We start from the raw sequence: 16,103 nt of genomic DNA on the forward strand, positions 1-16,103 counted from the left end.
CCGTCCCTGGGATTCTCCAGGCAAGAACACTGGAGTGGGTTGCCATTTCCTTCTCCAATGCATGAAAGCGAAAAGTGAAAGTGAAGTCGCTCAGTCGTGTCCGACTCTTGGCAACCCCATGGACTGCAGCCCACCAGGCTCCTCCATCCATGGGATTTTCCAGGCAGAGATAAACATCAACGAAACAGAAAAAATAAACATTAGGGGGGAAAATCAACAAAACCAAACATTAGTTCTTCGAAGAGATCACTAGAATTGATCAACTTTAGCTAAGCTAACCCAGAAAAAAGAGAGGCAATACACACAAAATCCAAAGCAAGAAAGGGGGGCGTGACTTCTGACTATACAGAGGAAAGGGTTCCTGGAGAAGATTCTGAACAACTGTATGCCAACTAGTTCATTTACACAAACTGAGTAAAATTCTTAGAAAGACACAAATTATCAAAACTGACTTAAAAAGAAATAGAAACTCTGAATCGACCTAAAACACAAGAAATTGAAGTAGTAATTTAAAATCTCCCCACAAAGAGAAGTCCAAGTTCAGATGATTTCATAGGTAAACTCAATCAAATATTTAAAGAGATGATATCGATCCTATACAAACTCTTTCTGAAAACAGAGTGGCAGGAAACACTTCCTAAACTCGTTCTGTGAAGCCAGTGCCGCTCTGATACCAAATTTGACAAAGAGATCACAGGAAACTTAAGACCAGTGAATAAGCCTCAGAAACACAGAGGGAAAACCCTAACAACAGAAATAGCAAACGAGCTTATCAAAAGAATTACACACTAAGTGGAATTCATCCCAAGAATGCAAAGCTAGTTATAACATCCAAAAAGCAATTAATACACTATATAAATTTTAAAAAACACAATTTTCTCAGACACAAAAAAGGCATTGGCAAAATGTGACATCCTTCCCCAATCAAAGCTGCCAGCACGCTAGGGACAGAAGAGAACCCCTCCAACCGGACGGAGAGCGTCTGCTGCTGCTAAGCCTCTGCTGAATGCCTCCAGCCACCGCCACACTCAGCGAGTGACAAGGCTTCTCCCTGAAACAGGGGCCGAGGCAAGGACATGTGCTCTCATCACCTCTGTTTAACAACATATTGAGGGTTCTAACCAGCAGAATAAAACAAGGGAAAAATTACGAGCATACAGATTGGAAAGGAAGAAGTAAAACTGTCTTTACTCATAGATATAATCCTGTATATAGGAAATCCTAAAGAGTCTACAAGAACTACTAGCACTAACCATTTAATAAGGTCACGGGATAAAAGACCAGTATATAAAAATCAATTGTTCATTTGTAGCAATGAACAATGCAAAAATAAAGAAAATTATTTAAACTCACAATAGCATCAAAAAGACAAAAATATTTCGAAATAATTTAACAAAAGTGCAAGCACTGCACACTGAAAACCACAGAAAGTGTTCAGGGAAACTGAAGGATATCTAATAGGCATTCCATCTTGGTGGGCCAGACAACTCAATACTGTTAAGATGGCAATTCTCCTCAAACTCATCTGCAGATCCACCACAATCCCTATCACGGTTCCTGCAAGGCTCACTGTAGACATTGACAAGCTGAGCCCAACTTGCATGTGGAGAGGAAAAGGATCTAGAAAAGTAAAAGCAACATTGAAAAAGAAGAACGAAACACAAGGGCTCACTGCTCAATTTCAAGAATTACTATTAAAACACGCATAAGTCAACAGAACAAAACAGGAAGTTCATAAATAAACCTTCACACTCACGGCCAGTTTATTTTGGACAGGTGCCCCTGTAATTCAATGAGGGAAAAGAAAGTTCTTCAGCAAATTATGTTGTAACATATAACAAGTGGATGTTCGTATGTGAAAAAACAAACTTCAAAGCCTCTTACATGTCATACCACATTCAAATATCATCTCAAAACGGATCAAAACCCAAACACAAGAAGGTGGTGCAGTGGTGAAGAACCGCCTGCTCGTGCAGGAGACACGAGACACAGGTGCAACCCCTGGGCCAGGAAGATGCCCTGGAGAAGGAAATGGCCACCCACTCCAGTTTTCTTGCCTGGAAAATTCCAGACAGAGGAGCCTGTCCATGAGGTCACAAAGAGTTGGACATGACTGAGCAACTGAGCACAAATATGAGAGAGGGAAACAGAGGAGAACACTTGTGTGACACTGGATAGAACACCAAAAGCATACGCCACACTAAAGATGAAGTAGCATCATCAACATTAAGTCTGTGTGCTCTTCAGAATATGAAAATAAAAGGGAGACGAAAAGACAAACTACATGACGGGGAAAGTATCTGCAAATTACATATTCATAAGAGACTTTCAGCAAGCATTTAGAAAGAACGCCTACAACTCAGTAATGAGATGACAATCAACCCAATTAAAAAAATGTGAAAGATCTGAAACATCGATAACCTCAGATCTGCAGATAACAACCCTTACGGCAGAAAGCAAAGAGGAACTAAAGAGCCTCTTGATGAAGGTGAGAGAGAAGAGTGAAAAAGCTGGCTCAAACTCAACATTCAAGAAACGAAGACCATGGCATCGGGTCCCATCACTTCACGGCAAACAGATGGGGCAACAATGGGAACAGTGACAGACTTCACTTTCTTGGGCTCCAAATCACTGTAGATGGTGACTGCAGCCACGAAATTAAAAGACGCTTGCTCCTTGAAAGAAAAGCTATGACCAACTTAGCGAGTTAAAAAGCACAGATGCTGCTGACAAAGGTCCATCTTATCAAGGCTATGGTTCTTCCAGTGGTCGTGAATGGATGTGAGTTGGACCATAAAGAAAGCTGAGCGCCAAAGAACTGATGCTTTTGAACTGTGGTGTTGGAGGAGACTCCTGAGAGTCCCCTTGGACTGCAAGGAGATCCGACCAGTCCATCCTAAAGGAGATCAGTCCTGAATGTTCACTGGAAGGACTGATGCTGAAGCTGAAGCTCCATTACTTTGGTCACCTGATGCAAAGAACCAACTCACTGGAAAAGACCCTGATGCTAGCAAAGACTGAAGGTAGGAAGAGAAGGGGATGACAGAGGATGAGACGGTTGGATGGCATCACCAACTCGATGGACATGAGTTTGAGCACGCTCTGGGAGTTGGTGATGGACAGGGAAGCCTGGTGTGCTGCAGTCCATGGGGTCGCAAAGAGTTAGACACGACTGAGAGACTGAACTGCACTGTAAGGCCACTAGATTAACTACAATAAAAAACTCACAACCAAGTGTAGGCAAGGATGGAGAAAAGGAAACGGCCACACGTTGCTGGCAGGGATGTGATATGGGAGTCAGCTTGAAAACCAGCTTGTCCATTTCTTAAAAAATTAACAAATTTACCATACAACCTACCACTTCCACTCCTAGATATCTACCCAAGAGAGAAGAAGATACACATCCATTTAAAGGCTGCGTGCCTTTCCAGAGCAGCATTACTCAAAAAGCCTAATACTGCAAACAAGCCAAGCATTTCAACAACCGGTGGATGGGCAGACGAAGCGTGACATACGCACACGGAGGAGCATGACATACGCACACGGAGGAGCACCAGTCATTAAAGAGGATAAACACATCACAACACGGATGAACCTCAAACACACTCGGCTAAACAAATGAAGCCAGGTTTTTAAAGTCATTAGGTCAATTATAAATAATTTTCAGAGAAGAAAAATCTATGGAGACCATAAGAGGCCAGTGGTTGCCTGGAGTTTGGGTGGGGACAGGAGATGCTGACAAATGGACAGAAGAACTGCTGCTTCTAAAAACAGCTTTTTTGAGGTCATTATATACCATAAACTAATTATTTCTAAGTATGCAATTTAATAATTTTAGTAGATTTATAGCATTGTGTGGCTATCCCCACAATTCTGTTCTAAGGTTATTTATAAGCAAGCTTTGGGGATGACAGAAACATTGTAACAGAGTCGTATAGTGCTTAGCACAACTCCACACGCTTACTAACAACCACTGAACTGCACCCAACCTCCCTCCCCGCATGCGGCGCCCAGCAAGTCAGGACTGGCTGCCCGCCTTGGGGGTGGGGAGGTGCCCTTAGGACACGCAGGGCAGAGCACAGCCGCACCGGGACAGGGGCCTCCAACACGTGGAGACAGCCGCTCCTCCACGCGGATCTTGCTGGGGGTCTCTCAGTGTTATGAGGACCTCCAGTGTTTTACAGCACGGCGTCGCTCCGCTGCTGACCACGTGGCGCGTCCGCGGGGCACACATACTGAGATGGCTTCTGTGCTGCGCGTGTGTGAACTCTGACGTAAAGCGCACCTCAGTCTCTGTTGCAGTCGCAGAGGCAGCACTGTGCCTGGCACCCTGCTGCTCACTGTCCTCAGCTGGCTCCCGGCGGCCCAGGCCACCGTCCCGGGCCGGGCAAGGGGTGAAGCCAGCAGGGAGAGGGGCTGAGAGTGGTTTGCGGGACCCCACGTGCCGAGGGCCTCTGTCTGCTCCTCCCCACCGTGTCCTTCCCCCTCGGCCTCCTCTGACACCTCCAGGCTGACCTGACCTCACGGGCTGCCCCAGTGAGGGCCCTGGTTGCAGGGCTTCTGGCTGGCCTTGGTCAACGGGGAGTCCAGCAAGCAGCAAGCCTGAGCCAGCTGGGAAGCTCACGAGAGGGGCCCAACTCCTGTGAGGTGGTCCTCAAGCCTGGGGCCCCTCATCTCTCTGCCCTCAAGGTGCCCACCGTGGACTCCCTCTGCCCTGCCGGTGCAGTTTGAAAGGCTCTCTTTATTACACTGTTTTCAAACCACCCTGCTTCCTGCCCGGCTCCCAGTGGCCACCCAGGACACAGCCTGCTGCTCCCAGGAAGCTGAGGCCTCTGTCCTGGCACCTCGGAGACACGTCCCCACTTCAGAGCCTTAACCCAGCACACTGCGTCGTATCACAGACAAGGCAAGACACCCAAGGTCCAGACGGCTAAGAAGGAAGCCCGTGTGGCCACACAGCTCACCCTAAAAGTTTCTGGCGGCTGTTATCCTGTAACTGCGCGATCCTTTCCGGCCCAAGACACTTCGATCCATTCGGTCCATCGCACACAAGCTTGTTGACAGCAGCTCTGAGAATATTAATCTGTAAATAAACGGCAAGGTACATGCTCACATGGTTCTACTATGACTGAATCTCAATCTACATTTAAGTAATTCATAAACATTCAACTTAATATTTTCACAATTATTGTCAGTATGGTTTCTGGAACAAATGATCAAGGCAAAAATGACACCAGTGAAGTGAGCGTTAGCCCCTCAGTCGTGTCAGACTCTTGACGACCCCGTGGACGGTGGCCCTGGACCAGACTCCTCGTCCATGGGATTTCCAGCAAGAACACTGGAGTGAGTTGCTATTTCCTTCTCCAGGGGATCTTCCCAACCCAGCGATTGAACCCAGGTCTCCTGCACTGCAGGTAGATTCTTACTGTCTGAGCCACCAACTATCATAATTTAAGAAACAATGACAAAAGGGAAAAAAAAAAACCCAGCAAGGAGGGTTCAGACTTTTCCGTGTAAGCACACTCTTTAAACTTCTGTTCTAGAATGTAATAGTTTAGCCCATGGGGCTACATTGTTCAAAACCTACTTGTATCTTATACACAGGAAGCCCCTATAATCTGTGGATTCAACAAATCTTGGATCAAAAACACTCAGAAAAACAAAACAAAACAAAACTCCACAAAGTCCCAAAAAGCAGAACTTGAATTTACTGAACACTGGCAACTATCTCCAGAGCATTTACGCTGTGTTAGGTGTTACAGGGGGAGGAGGCAGTGGCACCCCACTCCAGCACTCGTGCCTGGAAAATCCCACGGACAGAGGGGCCTGGTGGGCTGCAGTCCGTGGGGTCGCTAGGAGTCGGACATGACTGTGTGACTTCACTTTCACTTTTCACTTGCATGAATTGGAGAAGGAAATGGCAGCCCGCTCCAGTACTCTTGCCTGGAGAACCCCATGGGCAGAGGAGCCTGGTGGGCTGCAGTCCATAGGGTTGCGAAGAGTCGGACATGACTGAGCGACTTCACTTTTCACTTTTTACTTTCATGCATTGGAGAAGGAAATGGCAACCCACTCCAGTGTTCTTGCCTGGAGAATCCCAGGGACGGGGGAGCCTGGTGGGCTGCTGTCTCTGGGGTCGCACAGAGTCGGACAGGACTGAAGCGACTTAGCAGCACCAGCAGCAGGTGTTACAGGTAACCTAGAGACAACTTAGAGCACTGGGCTGGCTGGGAGGCTCCTTCGGGTTGCTCACTGGCTCACTCATTCTCGGAGGCGCTGGGCCTTCACTGCTGTCGCGGGCTCTCTCTAGTCTTGGCTCGTGGCGCCTCTTCGTTGCGACGCCCAGACTTATCGCCGTGCTTCTCTCGCTGTGGCTTGCAGGCCCCAGCAGCTGCAGCACGAGGGCTCGGCTGCTCCGAGGCATGTGGGATCTTCCCAGGCCAGGGGCTGAACCCGAGTCCCCTGCACTGGCAGAGCAATTCTTACCCACTGCACCACCAGGGAAGTCCCTTTGTTTTCTAAGTAAAAATAAAAGACACCTTTTTCATTTTCACCAAGAATTTTGTTCAATGTATTCACTGTTCTGTTCCACTACCTTCTGTGATTTTTTAGGCAACTTCGTAACTCCATCTTTCCAAAAACTTTTTATCTTTTTGAGAAAAGAACTGTTCCAGGCGCCTTTTACAGTCTTGGAGGGAACTGAAATTTTTCCCACTAAGAGAATTCTGTAAAGACCAAAATAAATGGACATCCAATGGCGCAGTGTCTCCCAAATACGGAGGATGAACTGGAACTTCCCAGCCAAGCTGTAACAGCTTTTGCCCGGCCGCCAAAGAAACATACTGTCTGTGTTATCGTGATGGAAGATTAAAGGTTTTCTGTTGACTAATTCCGGATGCTTTCGTCAAGTGTTGCCTTCCGTTGGTCTAACTGGAACCAGTACTTGCTGGAATTAATCGTCTGGCTTTCCAGAGGGAGCTCATAATAGAGGATGCCCTTCCAATCCCACCATAAATACAACATCGCCTTCTCTGGGTGAAGACCGGCCTTTGGTGTGGTTGGTGATGGTTCATTTCACTTGCCCCATAATCCTTTCTGTTCCACATTAATGCACAGGATTCACTTTTCAGAGCCCATCACAATTTGTTTTAAAAACAGAATGGTTTTGTTATGTCTAAGTAAAGAATCACATGCAGTAATACAATCAAGAAGGTCTTCTTCACTTACATGGAACCCAAATATCATACTCACTAACATAACCAAGCTGGTGCAAATGACTTTCAATGCTTGATTTGGATATTTTGAGTATGTCGGCTATCTCCTGCATGGTATTACGTTGATTCTTCTCCATTAAGGTCTCAATTTGATCACCATCAACTTCAACTGATCTACCTGACACGGAGCATCATCCAGAGACGAGTCTCCAGCACAAAACCTCGCAGCCCACTTTTACCACATCGCTCAGCCACAGCACCTTCTCCATGTGCTGCACAAACTTTGTTTGCATTTCAGTTGCATTTACTTTTCTCGAAATAAAGCATAACGCACCAAAATGTTGCTTTCTTTTCCATCTTCAGTATTAAAACGGCTACACAGAAATTAACCAACTCTGGTAAGCTTTTTTTAAAAATGAATGCTGATACTGACAGCTGTCACAACACAATCCCACGGCCCACCAGTCATAGCCAAGGCCTGACCTGAGCACCACACTGTTAACTGACACCTGGCTCTGACCGGCTTTTCCACTGGCATCCTCTTCCCATTCCTGGACCCAATCCACGGCACCTGCAGTCACGTCTCCCCAGCCTCCTCCTGCTCCTGGCCAGATTCTCAGGCTTTTCCTGTCTTTTGAGACCTTGACAGTCCTGAGGAGTCAGGTATCTTGGGAGATGCCCCCTAGTTTGGGCCTACGTGATGTTTCTCGCATGACTAGGTTGGGGTGGTGAATTTGGGGGAGAAGCCCACAGACATGGGGGCCCTTCTCACTCCATCACATCAGGATGTGTGTGCCACCACCACGACGGGTCACTGGCGATGCTGGCCTTGGCCACTGAGCCCAGGCAGTCTCTGCCAGGCTTAGTGAAAGCCGGTCACTAAGTCTAGTCCACCCCTAAAGCAGGGGGAGGGGAAGGGGAGGTTTCAGCTGCACCGCTCGAGTGCTATTGGGAATTCTCCAGGACAGAAGATTGGTCTCTTCTCCTCATTTGTTTATTCAATCACTGGTTTATATCCCCGGACACTCTTGGGTTATCATCCAACACAACACGATTTATTCTCTGGCCCTAACTGCTCCGGCCCTGGCACCGGCGGGCCCTTGCTTCCTGAGGGCATCTTCACTTCCCGGCACTACAAGAAGCCCCGGGCTCACATACTTCCTCTGCCCATTTCTCTGGGGAACCCCAGATCCTCTTACTGGAAAATCCTATCAGAAACTACCGTCAGGCCCTGGGTTTGTTCGTGGCTGACTACTGGCTGCCTTTGTTTCTGGCTCTCAGAGCGCTGGGCAATTCAGGCACATGTTTGAGATAACGTACTGTGGCTCAGCTGGTAAAGAATCTGCCTGAAATGTGGGAGACCTGGATTCAATCTCTGGGTTGGGAAGATCCCCTGGAGAAGGGAAAGGCTTCCCATTCCAGTAGTCTGGCCTGGAGAATTCCATAGACTGTATAGTCCATGGGGTCACAAAGAGTCAGACACGACTGAGCGACTTTCACTTTTCATGAACATATAACTCGCCTACATGCAGTTAGACACGAATACCCTTGAACCATGCCTCTCGGTCATCCTGCTTCACAGGGTGTGCCCAGCCTTCCTCTCCTGCCTGCCTCCAGGCCCTGTCCCACAGTAAGAAACTGGCGCCCACATCCCTCACCTGTTCAACTCCAGTAACATGCTGAGCCATTTCAGAGCTCGCACTCCTGGAGAATAACTTTACCAAGGAGCAAAGTGTTGTGCATTTTCTTTTCATCTATAGCCTAACTGTTGCCAGTCAAGCACTGTTTTCCAAAATTCCTTTTCCCTCACCTGCTTCAATGCAATTATCCCCCAAACCCTAGTTGGTGTGTGTACGGACACACGTGCTCACTACCTCAGATCAGATCAGATCAGATCAGTTGCTCAGTCATGTCCGACTGTGACCCCATGAATCGCAGCACGCCAGGCCTCCCTGTCCATCACCAACTCCCGGAGTTCACTCAGACTCACATCCATTGAGTCAGTGATGCCATCCAGCCATCTCATCCTCTGTCGTCCCCTTCTCCTCCTGCCCCCAATCCCTCCCAGCATCAGAGTCTTTTCCAATGAGTCAACTCTTCGCATGAGGTAGCCAAAGTACTAGAGTTTCAGCTTTAGCATCATTCCTTCCAAAGAAATCCCAGGGCTGATCTCCTTCAGAATGGACTGGTTGGATCTCCTTGCAGTCCAAGGGACTCTCAAGAGTCTTCTCCAGCACCACAGTTCAAAAGCATCAATTCTCATGCCCAAATCTTTGCGACCCCATGGACTGTGGCCCGCCATGCTCCTGTCCACGGGATTCTCCAGGCAAGAATACTGGAGTGGGTTGCCATGCCCTCCTCCAGGGAACCTTCCTGATCCTGGGATCGGGCCCACGACACTTATGTCTCCTGCACCGGCAGGCAGGTTCTTTACCACTGAGCCACCTTTCTGATCCTCATGGAGCTCAGTACAGTCTGTGAAAAGGTTCTCATCACAGAGAGACCACAGGTATAAGCCTGTGTTAACAGCACCATGTCAGACTCAGCGTGCTGAACGGCTGTACAAGCAAAACCCGAGTGAGAAGGAGCTCCCACGCCATGATAACCGCAGCCTTACCTCCACAATATCCTCCACGCTGAACTGCACGTCAAACGCAAGCTCCATGTCATGTTCTGGCAGGACCGGGGCCCCTGTGGTCGGATTGCACCCCAAGCCACACAGGACGCCAGTGTAGCATCTGCCGTCTTGATCAACTCTACACGAAGTTTTGAGAAAAGTTAATTGTTAAGCTACTCGGTTTTTTGTTTTCAAGAGGTAACTTGAGCTTATTTTATATATATATGCACATATATAAAATATTTATTTATTGAAGTATAGTTGATTTATAATGTCATGTTAGTGTTAGGGGTATGGCAGTGATTCAGGTACACACACTCACACACCTAAATATATGGATGTACAGAATATATATACTCCTCTTCAGATTCTTGTCGCTTACCGAGGTTGTTCGAGCACTCTGCTGAGCCGAGTCCCCTGTGCTGCCCAGTCCCCTGGTGCTCGTGTACTCTGTCTCTGCGAGTGTGATATGATTTATTGCCCCTGATTTATTGCTCTTCCTCCTTTCCCCTTAACCATGTTTGTTTTCTGTATCTGTTTTGTAAATAAGTGGCAATATTTCTCCACCTATTTGTGTCATCTTTGATTTCCTTCATCAGTGTTTTATAGTTTTCTATATATAGGTCTTTTGTTTCTTTAGGTAGATTTATTCCTAAGTATTTTATTCTTTTCCTCGCAATGGTGAATGGAATTGTTTCCTTAATTTCTCTGTTTTCTCACTGTTACATGTATAGGAATGCAAGGGATTTATTTCTCTGTGTTAATTTTATATCCTGCAACTTTACTATATTCATTAGCTCTAGTAATTTTCCGGTGGTGTCTTTAGGCTTTTCTATGTAGAGGATCATGTCATCTGCAAACAGTAAGAGTTTTACTTCTTCTTTTCCAATCTGGATTCCTTTTCTTTTTCTTCTCTGATTGCTGTGGCTAAAACTCCCAAAACTATGTTGAATAGTAGCAGTGAGAGGGGGCACCTTGTCTTGTTCCCGACTTTAGGGGAGATGCTCTCACTTTCCCACTACTGAGGACAGTGTTTACTGTGGTTTATCATATACCGCTTTTATTATGTTCCTTCTACGCCTGCTTTCTGGAGTTATCATAAATGGATGTTGGATTTTGTCAAAGGCTTTCTCTGCATCTAGTGAGATAATCATATGGTTTTTATCTTTCAATTTGTTAATGTGGTGTATCACATTGCTTGATTTGCAAATACTGAAGAATCCTTGCATCCCTGAGATAAAGCCCACTTGGTCATGATGTACGATCTCTTAAATATGTTGTTGGATTGTGTTTGCTAGAATTTTGTCGAGGATTTCTGCATCTATGTCCATCAGTGATACTGACCTGTATGGTTTTCTTTTTTATGGCCTCTCTGTCTGATTTGGTATTAGGGTGATGGTGGCCTCACAGAATGACTTTGGCAGTTTACCTTCCTCTGCAATTTTCTGAGTTTGAGTAGGACTGGTGTTAGCTCTTCTCTAAATTTTTGGTAGAATTCACCTGTGAAGCCATCTAGTCCTGGGCTTCTGTCTGTTGGAAGATTTTTTTATTACAGTTTCAATTTCCGTGCTGTGGTGGGTCTGTTAAGATTTTCTATTTCTTCCTTGGTTCAGTTTTGGAAGGTTATACTTTTCTAAGAATTCATCCATTTCTTCCAAGTTGTCCATTTTATTGTCATATAGTTGCTGATAGTACTCTGTTATGATCCTTTTGATTCTTCTCCATTTTCTAATGATCTCCATTTTCTAGTGATTTCTCCACTTCCATTTCTAATTTTGCTGATTTGATTCTTCTCCCTTTTTTTCTTGATGAGTCTGGCTAATGGTTTGTCTATTTTATTTATCTTCTCAAAGAACCAGCTTTTAGTTTTGTTGATTTTTGCTATAGTCTCCTTTGTTTCTTTTTCACTTATTTCTGCCCTAATTTTTATGATTTCTTTCCTTCTACTAACTCTGGGGTTTATTTCTTTTTTTTCTAGTTGCTTTAGCTGTAAAGTTAGGTTATTTTGATTTTTTTTCTTATTTTTTGAGGTAAGCTTGTATTGCTATGAAGCTTCCCCTTAGCACTGCTTTTACTGAATCCCATAGGTTTTGGGTTATTGTGTTTTCATTTTCATTAGTTTCTATGCATATTTTGATTTCTTTTTTATTTCTTCTGTGATTTGTTGGTTATTCAGAAGCATGTTGTTTAGCCTGCATGTTTGGATTTTTATTAGTTTTTTTTCCTGTACCTGACATCTAATCTTACCACATTGTGATCAGAAAAGATGCTTGGAATGATTTCAATTTTTTTTAATTTACCAAGGCTAGATTTATGGCCCAGGATGTGATCTATCCTGGAGAATGTTCCGTGTGCACTTGAGAAAAAAGGTCAAATTCATTGTTTGGGGGTGAAATCTCCTACAGATATCAATTAGGTCTAACTGGTCCATTGTATCATTTGAAGTTTGTGTTTCCTTGCTAATTTTCTGTTTGGTTGATCTATCCACAGGTGTGAGTGGGGTAGGAAAGCCTCCCACTACTGTTGTGTTAGTTTCCCGTCTCATACTTGCTGGCATTTGCCCTACACACTGCGGTGCTGCCGTTTTGGGTGCATATGTATGTATGGCTGTCCCGTCTTCTTCTTGGACTGATCCCTCGATCGTTACGCAGTGTCCTTCATCTCTTTTCACAGCCTTTATTTCAAAGTCTATTTTTTCTGACCTGAGTATTGCTACTCCTGATTTCTTTTGGTCTCCATTTGTATGAAATATCTTTTTCCAGCCCTTCAGTCTTTATGTGTCCCTTGGTTTGAGGTGGGTCTCTTGTAGAAAGCATATGTAGGGGTCTTGTTTTTGTATCCATTCAGCCAATCTTTGTCTTTTAGTTGGGGCATTCAACCCATTTATATTTAAGGTAATTATTGATAAGTATGATCCCATTGCCATTTATTTTGTTGTTCTGGGCTTGAGTTTATAAACCTTTTCTCTGTTTCCTGTCTAGAGAAGATCCTTTAGCATTTGTTGGAGAGCTGGTTTGGTGGTGCTGAATTCTCTTAGCTTTTGCTTGTCTGTAAAGCTTTTGATTTCTCCTTCATATTTGATTGAGATCCTTGCTGGGTACAGTAATCTGGGTTGTAGGTTTTTCTCTTTCATCACTTTAAGTATATCCTGCCATTCCCTCCTGGCCTGAAGAGTTTCCATTGAAAGATCAGCTGTTGTCCTTATGGATCCTTATGGATCCCCTTATGTGATATTTATTGCTTTTTCCTTGCTGCTTTTAATATTTGCTCTTTGTGCTTGATCTTCGTTAATTTGATTAATACGTGTCTTGGGGTGTTTCGCCTTGGGTTTATCCTATTTGGGACTCTCTGGGTTTCTTGGACTTGGGTGGCTATTTCCTTCCCCATTTTAGAGAAGTTTTCAACTATTATCTCAAGTATTTTCTCATGCCCTTTCTGTCTGGTTTTTCTGGGACTCCTATGATTCAAATGTTGGGGCGTTTAACATTGTCCCAGAGGTCTCTGAGGTTGTCCTCATTTTTCTTTTTTCCTCTCTGCCTCATTTACTTCCACCGTTCTATCTTCCACCTCACGTATCCTCTCTTCTGCCTCGGTTATTCTTCTGTTGGTTCCCTCAAGAGTGCTTTTGATCTCAGTTATTGCATTATTCATTACTGACTTTTTTATTTCTTCTAGGTCCTTGTTAAACATGTCTCACATCTTCTCAACCCTTGTTGCTAGTCTACTTATCTGTAATTCCATTTTGTTTTTAAGATTTTGGATCATTTTTACTATCATTATTCTGAATGCTTTTTCAGGTAGACTCCCTGTCTCCCCCTCTTTTGTTTGGTTTCATGGGCATTTATCATGTTCCTTTACCTGCTGAGTATTTCTCTGCCTTTTCATTTTATTTAAATTGCTGTGTTTGGGGTGCCCTTTCTGTAGGCTGGAAGTCTGTGGTTCCTCTTTATTATGGAGCTCGCTCCCTGTGGATGGGGTTGGACTAGCAGCTTGTGAAGGTTTCCTGGTTAGGGGAGCTTGCATCTATGTTCTGGTGGATGGAGCTGGATCTCTTCTCTCTGGAGTGCAATGAAGTATCCAGTAGTGAGTTTTGGGGTGTCTATGGGTTTGGCATGACTTTGGGCAGCCTGTCTTTTAACACTCAGGGCTGTGTTCCTGAGTTGCTGGAGAATTAGTGTAGTATGTCTTGCTCTGGAACTTGTTGGCTCTTGGGTGGAGCTTCGTTTCAGTGTTAAGTATGGAGGCTTTTGGGTGAGCTCATCTATTAATGTTCCCTGGAATCAGGAGTTCTCTGGTGTTCTGAAGTTTCGGATTTAAGCCTCTGTCTCTGGCTTTCAGTCTTATTCTTACAGTAGCCTCAAGACTTCTCCACCCATACAGCACAGATGATAAAACATCTAGGTTAATGGTGAAAAAATTCTCCACAGCGACAGACACCCAGAGAGGTTCACAGTTACATGGAGAAGAGAATAGGGAGATAGAGGTGACCAGGAGGAGAGGAGGGGGAGTCAAAAGGGGAGACAGCAATCTAGCCAGTAATCAGTTCCCTCGGTGCTCTCCACAGTTTGGAACACCCAGAGAGGCTCACAGAGTTACATGGAAGGAGATAGAGAAGAGGAGGGAGGGAGACAGAGGTGACCAGGAGGAGAAGACAGGCAGTCAAAAGTGGAAAGACCAATCCAGCCAGTAATCAGTTCCCTAAGTGTTCTCCACAGCTCGGAATACCCAGAGAGATTCACAGAGATAAGTCAAGAAGAGAAGGTGGAGGAGATAGAGGTGACCTGGGGGAGAAAAGGGAGAGTCAAAAAGGGGAGAGAGCAATCAAGCCATTAATCACACCCCTAAGTGAAAATGAATACTAAAGATTCGATTCTTAAAGGTACAAAGTGTGTTAGTTGCTCAGTTGTGTCTGACTCTTTGCAACCACGTCAACTATACAGTCCATGGAATTCTCTAGGCCAGAATACTGGAGTGGGTAGCTTTTCCTTTCTCCAGGGGATCTTCCCAACCCAGGGATCGAACCCAGGTCTCCTGCATTGCAGGCGGATTCTTTACCAGCGGAGCCACAAAGAAGCCCAAAAATACTGGAGTGGGTAGCCTATCCCTTCTCCAGGGGATCTTCCCAACCCAGGAACTGAACTAGAGTCATCTCCTGCATTGCAGGTGGATTCTTTACTAACTGAGCTATCACAAAATTGATAACAAATATCAAAAAGCAAAGATTAAAAATCTACAATACAGGTTAGACTCTCAAAAATATTAAAAATACAGAACAAAATCAATCACAAAAATTAGAAAAAATATATATATGAAATTTGCTTTAAAAATAGGGTCTTTTTTTGCAAGGTAATAGTAGGTTATAAAAATGAAAATTAAAGGAGTAATAAAGAACTTAAAAATTTTTTTTAATTTAAAAATGATAATAGTAAAAATATATTTAGGAATTTCCCTGGGGCTGTTGTGCCAGCCCAGTATTTTGGATGATGTACTCTGCAGAGAAGTTAAATAACCAGGGTGACAATATATAGCCTTGAAGTACTCCTTTCCCAATTGGGAACCAGTCTGTTGTTCCCTGTCCAGTTCTAACTGTTTCTTCTTGACCTGCATACAGATTTTCAGGAGGTAGGTAAAGTGGTCTGGTATTCCCATCTCTTTAAGAATTTTCCACAGAGCATCTTCTTGACCCAGGGATTGAACCCTGGTCTCCTACATTGCAGGCAGATTCTTTACCGTCTGAGCCACCATGGAAGCCCATGGAAGTCTGTAAGCCCTGCTTGAATGTTAAAAGAAGTGACCAAGAAAATCCTAAATTCTGCCAACCCCTAAAGCAGCAACTAATTTCATTTTTGCATTTTCTCCTCCAGTTTTTATATCAAAAAGAATAGAGTATATCTAGTTATAAAAAGAGTAAAGTATTTTTACTAAGCCATTACTTAGGTTTCTAATTCTCACTGCATGACAAGACAATGTAAAGAGTATTTTATCATGTATAGTTTTCCCCCTACTTTTGAATTCCCTCCCCAGTGAAGTCTTATAAGTGATATTTCTGGAGAAAGGGCTATAAACTCACGTGTGACCTGTGAAAGATGTCTAGCACCCAGTAAAAGCTTCAAGATGTCTGTCCCACCTTCCCACCGCAGAACAATCACACACACCAAGAATACAGAGCCCTGCATCCCCTTTGCACAAAAGCCTGCTGCTTCCCGCCGCCACCACCAGCTCCTGCCACTTCCATCTCCCAGAGTTCTCCTGAATCCACGCACCCTCTCCAT

The 16,103-nt window shown here is 44.7% G+C and overlaps 1 protein-coding gene across 1 annotated transcript in view; it reads right to left on the reverse strand.

Annotated features, from left to right (window-relative positions):
* TDRD9 (tudor domain containing 9) overlaps positions 1-16,103 on the reverse strand; it is a 106,527-nt gene that overhangs the window by 10,883 nt on the left and 79,541 nt on the right. The window contains exons 33-34 of the mRNA XM_010851310.1: positions 9,832-9,970; positions 4,965-5,083 (exon numbers count right to left, since the gene is read on the reverse strand). Of these exons, the coding sequence (XP_010849612.1) occupies positions 4,965-5,083; positions 9,832-9,970 (258 nt within the window). The remainder of the gene's footprint in view (positions 1-4,964; positions 5,084-9,831; positions 9,971-16,103) is intronic.

The sequence above is a fragment of the Bison bison genome, unplaced genomic scaffold (assembly GCF_000754665.1).
Source record: "Bison bison bison isolate TAMUID 2011002044 unplaced genomic scaffold, Bison_UMD1.0 scf7180017864302, whole genome shotgun sequence".
Taxonomy (NCBI): Eukaryota; Metazoa; Chordata; class Mammalia; order Artiodactyla; family Bovidae; genus Bison; species Bison bison.